The 20,077-nt window shown below is 37.1% G+C and overlaps 2 protein-coding genes across 2 annotated transcripts in view; one reads left to right on the top strand and one right to left on the bottom strand.

Annotated features, from left to right (window-relative positions):
• CTNS (cystinosin, lysosomal cystine transporter) overlaps positions 1–11,373 on the bottom strand; it is a 43,425-nt gene extending 32,052 nt beyond the window's left edge. The window contains exons 1-4 of the mRNA XM_053706097.1: positions 11,243–11,373; positions 6,209–6,292; positions 4,988–5,078; positions 1,555–1,639 (exon numbers count right to left, since the gene is read on the bottom strand). Coding sequence (XP_053562072.1) covers positions 1,555–1,639; positions 4,988–5,078; positions 6,209–6,278 — 246 coding nt within the window. The 5' untranslated portion in view covers positions 6,279–6,292; positions 11,243–11,373. The remainder of the gene's footprint in view (positions 1–1,554; positions 1,640–4,987; positions 5,079–6,208; positions 6,293–11,242) is intronic.
• A 72-nt stretch (positions 11,374–11,445) lies between these two features.
• The window catches only part of SHPK (sedoheptulokinase), a 151,869-nt gene continuing 143,237 nt past the window's right edge, over positions 11,446–20,077 (top strand). Inside the window, exons 1-3 of the mRNA XM_053706096.1 lie at positions 11,446–11,657; positions 16,081–16,222; positions 16,579–16,762. Coding sequence (XP_053562071.1) covers positions 11,508–11,657; positions 16,081–16,222; positions 16,579–16,762 — 476 coding nt within the window. The 5' untranslated portion in view covers positions 11,446–11,507. The remainder of the gene's footprint in view (positions 11,658–16,080; positions 16,223–16,578; positions 16,763–20,077) is intronic.

The following is a 20,077-nucleotide window of genomic DNA, read 5'->3' as shown; positions in this document are numbered from 1 at the left end:
CTGTTCCTGAAATGTAATACTGTCTGGGGACCCATGATGTGAGTGTCACTGCACTATTGCTTCACTGTGGTACTTGGCAGGTCCCTGTAGTGTATGACTTCCTGGGCACCTGGTAATGTCATACATCCGTGCGCATGTCTTCCTTACTAGGCACTTCATACATCACCACAGCAATGAAAGTTAAATTCACAGGAATTAAATACAGCTGCGTCTGTAACTCTTTCATGGTGCAGCTGAAAAGGATGTATACTTGATGTATTAATGAAAGCTAAATATCAATCCACATTTAGTTACAAGATGCAGAACTGCATTGCCCCCAGGAGCCTTTGGAGAACAACACTGGTTATGTGCACATGGATGATGAGTGATCTGTGAGGAAGTTACCTCTGAAAATTCACATTGTCACAATTTTATAAAAATATATTTGTCTTTCTTATAGGGCTTACACATGTGTCAAGCCTTGTGGGGTTGTATATACTAACGTGTGTCTTATGCACAACCATTTTACAGCACACTGACATCTGTTACAGGGATAAAAAAGAAGCATATTTCTGTCCTTTCCCATCCTTATTTGGATGTTACCACCATTATATTATATACCCCTATAATATGGTTTCTAAATGGCTGAATTAAAGGGACATAAAAACCTCAAAATATTCTCTCATGATTCAGAAAAAACATACAATTTAAAAAACTTTCCAATTTACTTCTATTATCAAAATGTCTTTGTTTTCCTGTTATCCTTTGTGTAAAAGCAGGAAGGGAAGTTCAGGAGCGTGCACATGTCTGCAGTACTATATGGCAGCAGTTTTTCAACAATGTTATACATTAGCAAAAGCACTAGATGGCAGCACTATTTCCTGTCTTGTAGAGAGCCAGAAATGTGCACACTATCTATCCAAACATCACTTCAACAAAGAATAACATGAGAATGAAGCAAACGCGATAATAGAAGTAAATTGGAAACTTTTTTAAAAAAATTGTATGCTCTATCTGAAAAATAAATAAAATAATTGGGTTTCGTGTCCCTTTAAGTGTTCTGTGTTACCGTTTGCTTCCTGATGCAGTAATTTGTGTGCTGATACAAATAACCTGGGATTTAGTACCTTTATTAAAGGAACACTGTACCCAAAATTTTTCTTTTGTGATTCAGATTGAGCATGAAATTTTAAGCAATTTTCTAATTTACTCCTATTATGACATTTTATTCATTTTCTTGGTATCTTTATTTGAAATGCAAGAATGTAAGTTTAGATGCCGGCCCATTTTTGGTGAACAACCTGGGTTGTCCTTGCTGATTGGTGGATAAATTCATCCACCAATAAAAAAGTGCTGTCCAGAGTACTGAAACCAAAAAAAAAGCTTAGATGCCTTCTTTTTCAACTAATGATAGCAAGAGAACGAAGAAAAATTGATAATAGGAGTAAATTAGAAAGTTGCTTAAAATTGCATGCTCTATCTGAATTACAAAAGAAAAAATTTGGGTTCAGTGTCCCTTTAAGTGAAATACAAAGTTATTACTGCTGGAGAAGTAAATAAAATGTAAGGACTTACTTGATCTGGAAGGTAGACAATAGTTTTGTTCTTTGAGGAATATGTAATATTAAATAAAAACACAACAGTCTCATTCAGTGGAGTACTGCAAAAGAATAAAATTAAAAATCAAGATTTAATATAAATGTTTAGATTTTTTTTTTCATGCACTGTAAATAAAAACCTAGAAATAACTTATTCAGATAGATTTGAAAGATTTTATAAAATTAAACAAATAACTTAAACAGAAATACACAAAATGAGTTATTAAATATGGTCAATTTATTGTAATCTTCTGAGATGTGTCTTTCTCTTAAAGGGACAGTCAACACCAGAATTTTCGTTGTTTAAAAAGATAGATAATCCCTTTATTACCCATTCCCCAGTTTTGCATAACCAAGACATTTATATTAGTATACTTTTTACCTCTGTGATTGCCTTGTATCTAAGCCTCTGCAGACTGCCTCTTATTTCAGTTCTTTTGAAAGACTTAGCATTTTAGCCAATCAGTGCTTACTCCTAGGTAACTTCACGTGCATGAGCAGAGTGTTATCTATATGAAACACATGAACTAATGCCCTCTAATGGTGAAAAACTGTCAAAATGCATTCACATAAGAGGCGGCCTTCAAGGTCTAAGAAATTAGCATATGAGCCTACCTAGGTTTAGCTTTCAACTAAGAATACCAAGAGAACAAAGCAAAATTGGTGATAAAAGTAAATTGGAAAGTTGTTTAAAATGACCTGCTCTATCTGAATCATAAAAGTTTATTTTGAACTTGACTGTCCCTTTAAGTCTTGCAAATAGTCTAAACGAGTATACAAAATGAGCTTTAGAACCAAATAATCCGCCCGTATTTTACAGGGATATATTATCTCAGGAATTAACAAAATTATATCAAGGTAAAATACTAGCATACTAGTTAAAGAATTCGGTATATCAGAGAAACAGATTCTACATATTTCTGAAGAAAAAAAAAAAAGTGTTATTGATTTCTTCAAATTGATTACCGAGTGTACTATTTAAACTAAAGAAAAACAGTGCTAATAAATATAATGATTGTTGCAGGTTTCAATAATGTGTCAATGGTAAAAAAAAAAAAAAAAAAAGTTAAATTTGGCATCAATGCAGTTTGACTGCCAAGCTATAAGAAGATCCCTTAAAGGTATTGAAAAGTTTAATGAATTACCCCAGTATCTAAAAATAATCTTAAAACAGTAGTACTTTAATTCATTAAACTTTACGACACTTCTTTTTTTAAAATATTTACCATTGCATAACTGACCGCCGATCTTCCGCCCCCACTTCTCCTACTGTATTTAGCAAATCAATGACAAATCCAGCTCACGTTCATCCAATCGCTGCTTGCCCCCTTTGGCGTCCAGCTTGTGAGGCATGCAAAGATTGGAGGAAGCTGGATTTGGCGGTCTGTTTACATAACGCTATGGCAAGTATTTTAAAAAAGAAGCGTTATTATAAACTTTAATTAATTAAAGTGCCCCTGTGTTTAAGATTATTTTTAGATACTGGGCAGTAATTTATTAAACTTTACAATCACTTTAAGATTTTTTTCACCACAATCCATTTAAACGCAGTTTTTGACTGTTTGATTTTATTATGTTTCATAAAACGTAACTTAGCTAAAATTATTTTAAAGGGAAAGCAAACACCTTGTGATCACAGCACTTTCCTGTTATCTTCAGAACTAACATCTCAGCAGAATCTAATATAACGGATTAACACCTTGTTTGCAGCAATTGGTTCTCAATGGTTAAACTTCACCCACAACTTTATTTATTTGGAGAAGTTAAGTAAAGGGACAGTCAACACCAGAATTTTTGTTGTTTAAAAAGAAAGATAATCCCTTTATTACCCATTCCCCAGTTTTGCATAACCAACACAGTTATAATAATACACGTTTTACCTCTGTAATTATCTTGTATCTAAGCTTCTGCTGACTGCCCCTTATTTCAGTTCTTTTGACAGACATGCAGTTTATCCAATCAGTGCTCACTCCTAGGTCACTTTACGTGCATGAGCTCAATGTTATCTATATGAAACATGTGAACTAATGCCCTCTAGTGGTCAAAATGTATTCAGATTAGAGGCAGTCTTCAAGGTCTAAGAAATTAGCATATGAACCTCCTAGGTTTAGCTTTCAACTAAGAATACCAAGAGAACAAAGCAAAATTGGTGATAAAAGTAAATTGGGAAGTTGTTTAAAATTGCATGCCCTATTTAAATCATGAAAACATTTTTGGACTTGACTGTCCCTTTAAGACTTGAGTCTGGTGAAGACAGGGCTTGTCACTATCATTGTGTTAACAAAATCTCGATTTCTTGGCTTTAGCAAGAAATGATAAACTGCAAATTAGGGAAAGATATGTGGTTAGGGTTAGGCTTCTAAAGCCTGCCATGTACTCTCAGTTCAGTGGAAAATACACAATTTTACAACAAAAATTACAGTAAAAAGGGGGAAAATAAATAAATAAATAAATAATGTATATTGCATAGTTAACTATGTGCAGTTCAAGAGACATGAAACCCCAAATTATTCTTTCATGATTCAGGTAGAGCACACAATTTTAAGCAACTTTCCAATCAATGTTTATTATCTAATTTGCTTCATTGTCTTGTTATCCTTTGTTGAAGAAGCAGCAATGCATTTCTGGGAACTAACTAATCACATCAAGTGAGACAATATATACGCAGCTACCAATCAGCAGCTTACTCCCAGTAGTGCATTGCTGCTAATAAGCCCAACTAGCTATGCTTTTCATCAAAGGATACAAAGAAAACAAAGCAAATTGGAAAATAAAAGTAAAAATTTCACTTTCTTGTGCCTTTTAAAGGGACAGTCAACACCAGAATTTTTGTTGTTTAAAAAGAAAGATAATCCCTTTATTACCCATTCCCCAGTTTTGCATAACCAACACAGTTATAATAATACATGTTTTACCTCTGTAATTATCTTGTATCTAAGCTTATGCTGACTGCCCCCTTATTTCAGCTCTTTTGACAGACATGCGGTTTAGCCAATCAGTGCTCAGTCCTAGATCACTTTACGTGCATGAGCTCAATGTTATCTATATAAACATGAGAACTAATGCCCTCTAGTGGTCAAAATATATTCAGATTAGAGGCAGTCTTCAAGGTCTAAGAAATTAGCATATGAACCTCCTAGTTTTAGCTTTCAACTAAGAATACCAAGAGAACAAAGCAAAATTGGTGATAAAAGTAAATTGGGAAGTTGTTTAAAATTGCATTTCCTATTTAAAATATGAAGTTTTTTTTGGACTTGACTGTCCCTTTAAGCATTTTATATAACAATCTCAAAGTGTCTGCTGCATTGATGACACAGTTTATTAGGGGTTGGAGAACCCATTTTAGATAAAAACAAATCAACACATTTAGCCTTAAAAACAAAATGTAATTCAAATGAAATAAAACTTACTTGACATCAATACTTAGATTTTTAAAGCTGCCATTTTCTAGTGTTACTACATCTGGGACAGAAACTCTGAAAGTGGCATCATTCCACTGAGCTAAAAAAACAAACAGAGAGTATGAATCTGCAGATGGAAAAAAAGAAACAAACTTCCCTAATAAGATAATGGCTTTAATGGCAACAAAATGGGCCATTTCTCTTAAAGGCACAGTAAAGTCATGATTCAAGTAGAGCATGCAATTTTAAACACAATGGGTTAGCCAATAACAAGGGGCGGCATTTATGTGCAGCCACCAATCAACAGCTGGTTCACCGTGGTGCACTTAAGCCTACCTAGATATGCACTTTCACAAAAAATACTAAGAGAACAAATCAAACTTGATAACAGAAGTATAATAGAAAAGTGTTTACAGTTGCATAGTCTATCAGGTTGGCTCTCCTGGGGGCAGAAAGTAAGTAACTCTCAAAAAAATGAAAGGAAACAAATGAATACTGATGAATTTCTTCAGTATTTATTCATTTTCTTTCATTTTCGTAGTGCATTCATTCAGATATTCGTTTCTTTAAAACAAAACGAAAATCCATTTTTCCTTACAAATGTGTATTTGTAATAACACAAATGCACATCTTTAAAATAAATCCCTGGTAAGACCTCTCCTTGATTATGAAGTGCAGTTCTGGGGTCCAATCTCAAAAAAAAAAAAAAAAAAAAGAAGACATTGCAGTATTAGAAAAGTTCAGAGAAGGGCCACAAAACTAATAAGGGGAATGGAGAATTTAAACTATAAGTTGAGGTTAGCCAATTTAAGTGTTTTCTATAGAAAAAAAATTGTTTGTGACGATAGGTCACAATTTATGGCTGGAGGAAATTTTTTTATTTTCCCTCTAAGAGCAATCAAATTGTGGAACTCATTGCCTAAGGAGGTAGTGAAAGCCAATACCTTTAATACATTTAAAAATGGCTTAGTTACATTTCTGGCTAGAAACAGAATTCATGGTTATGATTGCTTCTGTTAAATGGGTCACCTTTTGATGGGATTAAGATAAGTTCAATTGGAGTTTTTATTGTAAATCGGGGAGGATCTATATAGGTTTGACTTGATGGGACTTCTGTCTTCTTTCAACCTCATCTACTATGTTTCTGAATCATGAAAGTTTAATTTTGACTTTACAGTGCCTTTAATAATCTTAGTAGTGAACTATTTAAATTGTTTACATAATACTTACTAGAAACCTCCAAAAAGGTGATAAAGCAAAGTATCAGTGTTAGAAAGTGTATTCTGAGTGATCTCATCATAAATTTAGAAAATCCTGTGAGTGGAAAAAAAAACAAGATCACACTTTCAAAAGTGAGACTGTCACACAAAACCAAAAGAAATATGAACTCTATTTTAGTCTGTAGGAAGACATCTCACACATATTACACGTTTAATCAATTTAAATTCTACATATTTTATAGGAAAAGGTGTGATCTAGCATTGGTAATTGAATTCAAAGTGATAGTAAATTCTAGCGTTTCACAAAAATTTAACAGTGGAACAAATAAAGGGGACTTTCAGTCATGAAGTTTAGAACACTTCATGCTGAAAGTTCCTTTATTTGTCTGAATCGTTCGCTGCACTGAGCTCCTCAGGCAGCAGATGTCAGAATGCTATTTTGCTGTGAGGTGACTTTTCCACCTCTTAGCCAATAGCCATGCGGGCCAGCTGGCACCATGCCGGATAGCTAGCACGCTATTGGCTAAGATCAACTCAAAGCAAAATAGTATTCTGCCGTGTGCTGCATGAGGTGCACAGCGCGGCGAACGCTTTAGACAATTAAAGGAACTTTCAGCAGGAAGTATTTTATACTTCATGACTGAAAGTCCCCTTTATTCGTTCCTCTGGTAAATCAATAGTGTTTCACAAATGCTAGGATTTACTATCACTTTAAAGGGACACTGTACCCACATTTTTTCTTTTGTGATTCAGATAGAGCATGACATTTTAAGCAACTTTCTAATGTACTCCTATTATCAAATTTTCTTCATTCTCTTGGTATCTTTATTTGAACTGCAAGAATGTAAGTTTAGATGCCAGCCCATTTTTGGTGAACAACCTGGGTTGTCCTTGCTGATTGGTGGATAAATTCACCCACCAATAAAAAAGTGCTGTCCAGAGTACTGAAACAAACAAAAAACTTAGATGCCTTCTTTTTCAAATAAAGATATCAAGAGAACAAAGAAAATTTGCTAATAGGAGTAAATTAGAAAGTTGCTTAAAATTGCATACTCTATCTGAATCACGAAAGAAAAAATTTGGGTTCAGTGTCCCTTTAACAATGCTCATTTCAGATTTGCATGTTTAATAAGAAAATAATTTTTTATATATATATATATATATATATATTTTCTTTTTGAGGTGTCTGATGAAGGGGGTAAACCCCGATTAAAAAAAGTGACGATATTACTAAATTCTGGAGAGTGCAACCGCTTTTTCATTATATATATACAGTGACACACATATACACACACACAAATATACAGGGCACATTGCGGCTAGCCTAAGGACCATGCTGATCGACCATGTGCCAACATTTGCCACCACTGAAGAGGGGTGGTGATAGGCACAAGAAATTACTACAAACTAAGACGCAATGGATATATAGCTTGGACACCGTAGACCCCAAAGGACTGAATATACAATTGGACTTTAATGTCTTTCTGTAAAATACATGTCTCTATGACTGGACGGTCTAGGTTACATGTGTGCTTGATCTGACATTGCCCTGGTGTCTGCCTGACTTACCAAGTATCGCCAAATGTATCTACCATATTCCAGCAAGCAGGAAGCTGAAGATAGGTTTCACTGCCCAGTAATTATTTTCTTGATATGTGTGTGTTATTTTTTAATAATTTTATATAGCAGGTTGTTCAGCACTAATAAACAGCCTAATTTGTTACATTATAGTGTTCTTCTATATAAAGGATTCCATCATCATCTGAGCCGATTATTGTTACCCATGTGACTGCACTATTTACTAGTGACGTAGGTCACGCACAGTATGCAGTGATAGGCTATGGTAATTAGCCATGCATTTTTATTTACCTGTAGATGTGTTTGTCTGATGACACAGTGGAACATCATTGGCTCAGCCTGAGCGGAAGTGATAGGCACGATAGGTTTCAATAGTGGCAGGGAATGTGTTACGAACATACCGCTCTATGCACTGTGATGTCCCATTGACAAAAGTACCAGAACGGTTCCGAAACGTTTGGGGATGAGATTGTTTTAATGGATTGAATAAAAAAATGTTTTACTTGAAAACCCGGTGAGTGCAGCGTCTATTCTTGGAAAGATAGAAGAATTGTGTGTATACTTTAAACACGCAGCACCCTGGTTGTTGCCATTTGGATTATTGAGTGTGCCTGATACAGACTAATATACATTAACGTTACATTAAAAAAAAGTGACAATATTACTAAATCCTGGAGAGTGCATCCGCTTTTTCATTGATTATATATATGTGTGTACATGGCTGCAGTTGTGTGGCTGTATTAGGGACTCAGGTATGTGGAAGAGACCTTGACGTGGTACCTGGGCTTGTCCCATTTGGCCAAACGTGGTAACTAACTCTTCCAGTTTCGCTTTTAATCCTAGCTGAGAGCTTGTGAGTGAGTACTGGATTTTATGTGTGGTGTAATATATATATATATATATATATATATATATATATATATATATACACACATACACACACAATTTTACACTGAAAATTGTTAAACTTTTAATACAGAGAACATATCTAAGCAGCACCAAATGGTAATTTTCAAGGAACACATAGACAGCAATATGATAAATTTAAAGTTCCTGTACATTTCAATGCACATTGTTTAGTACAAATTTTGTAACTAGTTGAAGAAATTCTAGAGTGACATATTTTAGAGTTTGGCAGTTCTGAAACATAAATTAATTTACCTTCACATTTATATAATTAAATTGTGTATGTGATAGGGAAAGCAACAAAATTGAATTTCACTCACTTGGTTCTAGTTAAAGGCAACCCCAAAATCAAAGCCACAATAAGTAGATAGTAATTGTTGTGTATTGTATTGTTGTGTGTGGCATTAGCACTGGAGTGCAGATTTTAAGGATCTCTAAAGCCTGTTATTCTCCTGAGAAGCCAAACAGAACCCTCTCCTTGACATCCAAAAAGTTAACCTCATCACTAAACCAAAACTGACACTCAAATCCCCTTACCAATGGTATAGCCAAATTAGTGACACTGTTGAAGCAAGATCCCAACATTTGTGTGGCCATCAGATCATCACCCATGGAATTTAAAGGGGCAGTAAAGTCAAAGTAAAACTTTTAAGATTCAGAGTATACAATTTTAAACAACTTTCTATTTGACGTCTATTATCAATTCCAGGGGTTAGACATACAGTGTGACTGGGTTGATTTAGGAGTTAGTAAGAATATTTAGAAGCCAGACGGTGATATTTGTATATAGATATATGGAGAATAACCCAAGATATTAGGAGTCAGAGGTAAAATTCTAGAAGCCAATATCTCCCTAGCTCCTGCACTAACGGATAAGAGCATATCAGTTCTTAACTTATAATGGCCCTTTAAGAAAAGACTAAGGTGCAGCAAAGCAAAACCGGGAGCTAGCTGAACATATCTGGTGAGCCAATGATAAGAGGCATATATGTATTGCCACCAATCACCAGCTAGCTGCCAGTATTGAATTTCTGCTCCTGAATCTACCTAGATATACTGTGCAACAAAGACAACAAAGCATATGTTATAACAAAAGCATAATGGAAAATTGTTTAAAATTGCATAATCTGTCTGAAATGTGAATGTTTTGACTTTAAAGTGAATGTAAAGTGCGCATCCTGACAAACGTTACCCTTAATGTGTATTAAAAATAAATAGTAGTTTCATTCATCGATTTTTCCATATTGTTGTTATATACCTCTTTTTTTTATTTTTATCGTTGGCTCCCGTTATTTTTATCCTCCACCCGGCACACGCGCCTACTTCTGGTCATTCTGATTGACGTCTTACTAACCAATCAATGCTCTAACCACAGGGGGACCCAACCCCTTGCGATGACGTAACTACTCCTTTTTGCGCCTGCGTTGTAATCATGTTCAGACGATTTCCTTTTACGCTCGTGCACATTTCGCGCATGCGCAATAGTTTTCATTTACGGAGCCCTGTCATTTCTGAATTACTGTACCGCTCGGTACATCAGTATAAGGGCTCCGTATTTTTTAATGACAGCTTAGTTTGCAAACCAACTGTTTGAATTCCGAAAATAAATTTTAATTATTATTCTTAATACGAATATTGACAGCATTTCACGCAAGCGCAATGGGAAATGAAAACGGGAGCGTGCATTGACGAGAAGTAAACAGCGGGTGGGACCGCTGTATACGTGATATGGCTAAAAATAAGGAAGTAAACTGTGGGAGGAGCAGGTACAGTGAATCGTGGATATTTCAAATAAAAAATAAACAACATATTATTAATTTTATAAAAAATTGATAGTGGCGGTTAGGTTAATATAAGGATTGTCTACAGGAATATGTTTTCAAATCCATGAAAATTGACAATCACTTTAATGTCCCTTTTTAAATTGCTACTGTAAAAAACACAGCCTCAACTTTGTGGCTGGATACCCACTCACTCCCAAACAGATGTAATCGTTCTCATTCATAATCTTTTTAATTATATTGCCTATCTATAGAATGGATTTTGGTGTAAAAAGAACTGTGCTTGTATTACATATCCATGTAAATCCAGTTTAAAAAGCACCCTATACCACTGGACCTTTCACTGGCATAAATACTCCAGATTAAAAACTCTAAATTATTCCTGGTGTTCATAAACTCTTCACCTATACACACCTGAATAGGCTTTACTTGCTCATATTTAGGTCTCCTCAATTCTACTCCTGGGCCCCTTCACATCTCCCTCACACATAAACCCACTATCCCAACCTCTGCCAAGATCTTCTGCTTTCACTTATATGTTAAAGGCACCTGCGATTCTCTCACCTACACAGATCAGCTCACACGTCTAGGTGCATTCATTTGGTCTTTTCACTTCCAAACATCTGTCCAGCACCTTCCCTGTCCATCTACCGCATTTGCCCGCTTTAGGTTTTATCTCTACATGTCAAAGTAAACTTCTAACCAACATTGAGGTTATTCACCGACTGAATTATTTGAATGAATAGTTCTAGTAAATGTGCAATAGAGAGTTGCTTTACCTCACACCACTGAGCACAGACTCTTCCTTACTTCAGTCACCTTTTAGCTGTCCCTTAGCCGCCTAAGTGAGCTGGTCTGTTCACACAGCTTCAGTCACTCACAACTGGCTAATCTGTCACTTTCCTTCCTGAATCCTCCTTCCTTGTTTACAAGCCCCGGCGGAAGTGACATCCCGGTAGCACGTGCCTTGTTGCCCTGGTGACAGATGGATGTGTGTGCAGATTATTTCCCAATATTGGAGTTTGTCCCTCGCTAGTTTGTCCGATGGAGTCTGTGGACTGCTCTCTGGTGTTGGGGCTGGATTTGGGCACGAGTTCTATAAAGGCCGTGCTCCTGGATGCCTGTTCTGGGAATGTGGTACAGAGCCAGACCCTGGAGACACAAGCCGGGGTAGAAAGTAGCTGTGGACAGCAGGTAAGTAGAGTAGGAGAAGCAGTCAATGAGCACTGCAAATAAATCAGAGTACGCGGGTGAGGGAAGAAGCAAAAGTGACTAAATTAGTGGAACTGTGTAAAATAATTTACCTGGCAGCGGTAGAGCAGGTAAAGCAGTTAACTGATAGTGGCACTAACTACTAACGCGTCCACCTGAAAGTGACAGTGCTGCTAATGCACTTGAGAGTGACAGTGCTACTAATCCGTCCACCTGAAAGTGACAGTGCTGCTAATGCACTTGAGAGTGACAGTGCTACTAATCCGTCCACCTGAAAGTGACCGTGCTGCTAATGCACTTGAGAGTGACAGTGCTACTAATCCGTCCACCTTAAAAGGGACAGTGCTGCTAATGCATTTGAGAGTGACAGTGCTACTAATCCGTCCACCTGAGAGTGACAGTGCTACTAATCCGTCCACCTGAGAGTGACAGTGCTACTAATCCGTCCACCTTAAAAGGGACAGTGCTGCTAATGCATTTGAGAGTGACAGTGCTACTAATCCGTCCACCTCAGAGTGACAGTGCTACTAATGCACTTGAGAGTGACAGTGCTACTAATGCACTTGAGAGTGACAGTGCTACTAATGCACTTGAGAGTGACAGTGCTACTAATGCACTTGAGAGTGATAGTGCTACTAATGCACTTGAGAGTGACAGTGCTACTAATCCGTCCACCTTAAAAGGGACAGTGCTGCTAATGCATTTGAGAGTGACAGTGCTACTAATCCGTCCACCTCAGAGTGACAGTGCTACTAATGCACTTGAGAGTGACAGTGCTACTAATGCACTTGAGAGTGACAGTGCTACTAATGCACTTGAGAGTGACAGTGCTACTAATGCACTTGAGAGTGACAGTGCTACTAATGCACTTGAGAGTGACAGTGCTACTAATGCACTTGAGAGTGACAGTGCTACTAATGCACTTGAGAGTGACAGTGCTACTAATGCACTTGAGAGTGACAGTGCTACTAATGCACTTGAGAGTGACAGTGCTACTAATGCACTTGAGAGTGACAGTGCTACTAATGCACTTGAGAGTGACAGTGCTACTAATGCACTTGAGAGTGACAGTGCTACTAATGCACTTGAGAGTGACAGTGCTACTAATGCACTTGAGAGTGACAGTGCTACTAATGCACTTGAGAGTGACAGTGCTACTAATGCACTTGAGAGTGACAGTGCTACTAATGCACTTGAGAGTGACAGTGCTACTAATCCGTCCACCTGAGAGTGACAGTGCTACTAATCCGTCCACCTGAGAGTGACAGTGCTACTAATCCGTCCACCTGAGAGTGAAAGTGCTACTAATCCGTCCACCTGAGAGTGACAGTGCTACTAATCCGTCCACCTGAGAGTGAAAGTGCTACTAATCCGTCCACCTGAGAGTGAAAGTGCTACTAATCCGTCCACCTGAGAGTGAAAGTGCTACTAATCCGTCCACCTGAGAGTGAAAGTGCTACTAATCCGTCCACCTGAGAGTGAAAGTGCTACTAATCCGTCCACCTGAGAGTGAAAGTGCTACTAATCCGTCCACCTGAGAGTGACAGTGCTACTAATCCGTTCACCTGAGAGTGACAGCGCTACTAATGCACTTGAGAGTGACTGTGCTACTAATCCGTCCACCTGAGAGTGACAGTGCTACTAATCCACCTGAGAGTGACAGTGCTACTAATCCACCTGAGAGTGACTGTGCTACTAATCCGTCCACCTGAGAGTGACAGTGCTACTAATCCGTTCACCTGAGAGTGACAGCGCTACTAATGCACTTGAGAGTGACTGTGCTACTAATCCGTCCACCTGAGAGTGACAGTGCTACTAATCCGTCCACCTGAGAGTGACAGTGCTACTAATCCGTTCACCTGAGAGTGACAGCGCTACTAATGCACTTGAGAGTGACTGTGCTACTAATCCGTCCACCTGAGAGTGACAGTGCTACTAATCCGTCTTCCTGGGGAGAACACTGCACTTGGTAAATGACAGTGCTGCTAATGAGCTGCAGGAGCTGTCTGGGAAGATAGAGGCACAAAGGAGCAAGCTGCAGGACACGGTGGGAGAAGAGGAGTTCCAGCGTATGCATCAGGAAGTCATTGAAGGGGTTAATTCCACCAAATCTGAGATTGAGGAACGCAAGAGACGGAAGTTCCGACGCAATGAGCAGGATTACACTTCCGGTAGTGTATACAGGTGGAACCGCCCACGTAGACGTCCCCACGAATTTATACATGTCCTGATAGTGTCTTTTGAAGATTTAAAATGTAAATGATCCCATGCACATTTTGACCTTTCCGGTGGCCGGACTGTTAGCCAATGGATATTTGGCCGACAGATAATAGTCCGACAGACAAGTGGCTGTCAGATAACAGTCCGGCCCCGAGATAGATAGATTCGATAGATAGATTAGATAGATAAATAGATTTAATAGATAATTCCCAGACAGAAAATTACAAGACGTGCTGGCTGGGACCCATTGTTAGGTTCCCAGAGGCGGTTGCAGTGCCCGAGGCTCTGATTAGATTAGAGCAGAGCACTCTGGAGCGTATCTGCCCTCGGCCGAACTCAGAACATGATTCGGCATTCTGTTCTTCGGCCAAATGTCCGTCGGACAGAATGCTGTCGGACAAATGTCCGTTGGCATTTTGTCAGAGCACCGACCTTTCCATACAGCATTCTGGCAAAACTGCATATATTTAGAGTACTATATGAAAGCATTCTCCTGAGCCTACCTACCTGCTTTTTTAGCACAAAAATAACGAGAATTATGTAAATTTGACAACAGGAGTAATTTGTAAAAAAGAAAAATTGTGATGTTAAAAAAAATAAATAAAATATATATATATATATATATATATATATATATATATCACAAAAAGGAAGGCACTCGCCGGGTTTAATAAGGATAAAGTTTTATTCCTTATGAAGTAACGTTTCAGAGTTTTACCTCCGTTGTCAGTTTGAAAACGGAGGTAAAACTCCGAAACGTTACTTCATAAGGAATAAAACTTTATCCTTATTAAACCCGGCGAGTGCCTTCCTTTTTGTGATATGTTGGATCTGTGAATTATGCAGGATCTCTTTGATGTGCACCCCGGTGGTTCAAAGGTCACCGTGAGTACTAGGCCATGCTATAAAGACTATATATTTATTTATTATAAGGAGGTATAATAGGTGATTATGCTGGTCCTTTGTGGAATTCATTCTTTATGAACAATAGACATCTAGAGATACATGGCATATGAAACTTCATATAAAAGTCAATGGGAATATTTAAAATGACAATAACGTGGGAAATAGCTGTAGCAAAACTTTACACTTTTATAAAGCCAACATGTTTTCAGTTTATTTTATAAGCCTTCTTACTTTATTCATGTTTGGTCAGTCTTTTTATGGTGCAATGATACTTCTTGAAAGCAAACATTACACATTTCATACTGTATTTAGTTAGTTGGAGTACTTTTCAAGCCAGAAGAATTCCGTTAATACTAGTACGCGATTATAGTTGCAAGACTATGTTCAAAGAATTTGTCATATGTAATAAATATCTGATATTTGACTGCACTTCTATGTATTTCCATGCATTATAACTGAGATTATCTGACAAAAGCCTAGAGTCCTTTGTCTATGTTTTTTGAGACTAGCAGAAGCTATACATTTAGGCACCTTCTATTGACATTTTGTTCTGAATGCCAGGATGCGGATTCTATCTACAGTATCCTAACTCTCACTTCATTTGTGCATGGTTTTTAAATGTAATGTTTCAATATAATTATATTTTGTAAAATATTTTAAGCACTGTAAAATTTGACTGTGCTTTTTAGTTGAACAAATTGGTGTGACTGCTCTACCACTGCACTTATCTGTAATTGCATTCAGCATCACTGTAATCTGACACATTCCAAGATGTAGTTAAAGGGACAATGAACACTTTTGTAGTTGCAATAATTTCTTCAGTCATGCAATAAAGTAACATGGTAGTTGAGTGTGAAAATATTTTGAATGCATTAACACTTTGTTTGATGCAATTGTTTTTCAACAGCTAAACTCCACCCACCACTTGCTTTTATTGGAGGATGAGGCTCTAGTACAGACCTGTTACTGCAGCTAGCTAGTCATTGGGCCAGCCAAACATCCTGTGTTTTGCAGTTCTTATGATCTCTGCTGTTGCCAATTAAGGACATATATGTGGCAGGGTTAGGCTTGTGAAACTTGCCACATGCACTTTCAGTTCTTAGAATTGGAAAAACCACAAGTTTCTTAAATGACAGCAAAAAGGAGTGGATAAATAATCAAAGTATATTGTAAAGCTGGTGTGCTATACAAAAGAAAACCTTTTATATTAGAAAATGCCACAGTGTTTACAGTCACTTTAAATGATGAGCAGTTATTTATTTATTTATTTTAATTGCAGGGAAAGGAGCAGGATGTTTGTCGTATAATCAGAGCTCTGAATGCTTGTCTCGCCTCTCTCCCCAAAGAAAGACTTCAGAAAGTTGTACGGATCGGAGTGTCAGGACAAATGCATGGAGTTGTGTTCTGGAAAACAAACCACGGTAAAATAGGGAAAAAAGAGAAGTTTTTTTATGAGAAGCCCCCACAAGATTAGTGTAGTGAGTCTGGTGCCTTCCCCAAAAGCTCTGATATTTGTGTAGAGCTGAGCTAAGCAAGCCGTCATCATACTGGGTGCCCTCTGTTAGTCTTTATTTTAAAGAGACATTTGTTTCTTGCTTCCATCTGAATAAAAAAACAAAAAAAACTGTGCTTCCAATTCAATATCTCCAGTAAATCATTTTATCTTTAAAATCAGAATATAAAATGTGTAAAAGTGGTATATATAATACAAGTGAAAAATGACACGAGTATGAAATATATTTGTACAGAACAATATTTATTTCATTGTTTATTTTAGGATGTCACTGGATAAACAGTGATAACCTGAGAATATTTGAACCCAAGGAAGTCAGTCATCTTATTACCTGGGAAGATGGACGCTGTAGTACTGATTTCTTGTCTTCTTTACCTGAACCATGCTCTCATCTAAGTGTGGCAACTGGCTTTGGCTGTGCAACTGTATTCTGGTATTTAAGAAATAGGTAATACTAATCACACTAGCTATTTTTTTATACAGCAAAATGTAAAACAAAATGTCAAAATATCAATTTTTTAGATATTGAAAGAGCTACATACATCTCAAAATAAACTTGATTTACCATAATCTAATATATGGAGAGGTCTACTCCATTAGTTTAGTGAAATGGGTGTGATTGCATTTAAGGGGACATAACCCCCCATTTTATTCCTGCCATGTAGTGTTTCAGACGTGTACACTACCTACCTAGGTATCCCTTCATATCCCTTCAACAGAGAATACCATGAGAATGATTCAAATTTGGTATAAAAAAAAGTAAATTGGGTTTCATGTTCCTTTTAAGAATTTGGATTTGAACTTGAGCACTGACTTACAAGCTGCTGTATTACAGATTCTTATCTTCCTCACCTTACTTACGGCTCGTTTCTATTAAGCCGTTAAATAATGGAGCCTTCAGCTACCGAATTTGCGACTGCTAAAAGTAACTAACGGCTCCATTTTAGTACCAGGTTTCCATTGAAATAGTTACCGGATTGCGTGCACCCTTTTTGTGTAGTTGTAAGTTAGCGTTGTGTTAACACTTCGACCCAATGACAGATTTCTTGAAAATTAATAGGTAACTATGGTTACCCGACCTTACACTACACTATACACTTGATCACATATACGGTGCCGCGTACAAGTGTGGCCCATATATTTTACCTGTCACTCGCTGTTATAATAAAAGCAAACACCTAACGCATGCGCAATATCTACCTCTCCACCACTATCCCCCTCCCACCACAATAACTAATAAATGTATTAACCCTTTAATGACCGGACCATTTTTCAATTTTCTTACCCTTAATGACAATGGCTATTTTTACATTTCTGCAGTGTTTGTGTTTAGCTGTAATTTTCCTCTTACTCATTTACTTTACCCACACACATTATATACCGTTTTTCTCGCCATTAAATGGACTTTCTAAAGATACCATTATTTTAATCATATCTTATAATTTACTATAAAAAAAATATAAAATATGAGGAAAAAATTGAAAAAAACCCACACTTTTTCTAACTTTTACCCCCAAAAGCTGTTACACATCTACAACCACCAAAAAACACCCATTCTAAATAGTTTCTAAATTTTGTCCCGAGTTTAGAAATACCCAATGTTTACATGTTCTTTGCTTTTTTTGCAAGTTATAGGGCAATAAATACAAGTAGCACTTTGCTATTTCCAAACCACTTTTTTTCAAAATTAGCACTAGTTACATTGGAACACTGATATCTTTTAGGAATCCCTGAATATCCCTTACCATGTATATATATATTTTTAGTAGACAACCCAAAGTATTGATCTAGGCCCATTTTGGTATATTTCATGCCACCATTTCACCGCCAAATGCGATCAAATAAAAAAAATTGTTGACTTTTTCACAATTTTTTTCCACAAACTTTAGGTTTCTCGCTGAATTTATTTACAAACAACTTGTGCTATTATGGCATAAATGGTTGTAAATACTTCTCTGGGATCCCCTTTGTTCAGAAATAGCAGACCTATATGGATTTGACGTTGCTTTTTGGTAATTAGAAGGCGCTAAATGCCGCTGCACACCACACGTGTATTATGCCCAGCAGTGAAGGGGTTAATTAGGGAGCTTGTAGGGAGCTTTTAGGTTTAATTTTAGCTTTAGTGTAGTGTAGTAGACAACCCAAATTATTGATCTAGGCCCATTTCGGTATATTTCATGCCACCATTTAACCGCCAAATACGATCAAATTAAAAAATTTTTTTAATTTTTCACAATTTTAGGTTTCTCACTGAAATTATTTACAAACAGCTTGTGCAATTATGGCACAAATGGTTGTAAATGCTTCTCTGGGATCCCCTTTGTTCAGAAATAGCAGACATATATGACTTTGGTGTTGCTTTTTTGGTAATAATAAGGCCGTTAAATACTGCTGCACACCACACTTGTAATATGCCCAGCAGTTAAGGGGTTAATTAGGTAGCTTGTGGGGTTAATTTTGAGCTTTAGTGTAGAGATCAGCCTCCCACCTGACACATCCCCCCCTGACCCCCCTCAAACAGCTCTCTTCCCTCCCCCACCTCACAATTGTCACCGCCATCTTAAGTACTGGCAGAAAGTCTGCCAGTACTGAAATAAAAAAAAAAATATTTTTTTTTTTATTTTTTGTCATACAGTCTGCAGTGATGGATCCCCCCTTACCCCACAACCTCCCTGATCACCCCATACATCTTTCTAACCCTCCCCCTCTATCTGTCTGCCAGTACCCAATTTGCTCTCCAAAATAGTTTTTTTTACTTTTTTAATATAAAATATTTGTTTTCTGTAGTGTAGCTGGCCCCCCTAAATAATCTACATCCCTCCCCCTCCCAGATCCCTTACTAAAAAACAGAGATGCCCCTGCATCTACATCGATCTTTTTTTTTTTTTTTTTTTTTTCAAGTTGCCCCCCCCGCCGCAAAAGCCGCACCGGGTAACAGAAGCAGGATATTATACGATCGGTTGGGGAATCAACACCTAGGGGTATAAGTATTAAAAGCAGCTCCCACCCACCAACTAATTTATGCACATAAATAGCCGATGCAGATGGGGCCACAGAGTGGCCCTTTCTGCATTGGTATGTGAAATGGGGGATTGTAGTGATGCCTCAATATTGAGGCATCACTACAATCCCTTGTAAGCAGCTGGAAGCGATCATGATCGCTCCCAGCACTTCAGACAACAGAGGACGTACCAGGTACGTCAACTGTCATTAAGGGAAGTTTTTTCTATGACGTACCTGGTACGTCCTCTGTCATTAAGGGGTTAACCCCTAATCTGCCAACCCCCATATCGCATATTATGTTTAAAAGTTATTAACCCCTAAACCACCATCCCCCCACATCGCAACTAACAATAAAATGTATTAACCTCTAAAACGCCATCCCCCCACAACGCAAAGTACCTATTTAACCTATTAACTTCTAAACCGCCATTCCTCCACAACATAATCTAATCACTAAGCCCCCTAACCTAACACCCCCTAAGTTAACCCCATTACATAAAATAAAAAAGACTATTAAACTAATAAATTAATGAAACTACCAAAATTTAAAAATCCTAATCTAAAATTTAAATTAAAAAATCCTAGCATTACATAAAAAATAAAACCTACAATTTAATTTAAATACGAAATCTAAGATTACATAAAAAAAAAAAATCACAAAAAAAAAAAAAATCTAAGATTACATAAAAAAATAAATGAAATTATCCAAAATTAAACCTAATCTAAAACCAAAAAATCCACCCTAAAATAAAAACACCCC

Source organism: Bombina bombina, chromosome 3 (genome assembly GCF_027579735.1).
Source record: "Bombina bombina isolate aBomBom1 chromosome 3, aBomBom1.pri, whole genome shotgun sequence".
Lineage (NCBI taxonomy): Eukaryota > Metazoa > Chordata > Amphibia > Anura > Bombinatoridae > Bombina > Bombina bombina.
Note: the sequence above shows the minus strand (reverse complement) of the source record. Positions and strands in the feature narration are given on the sequence as shown.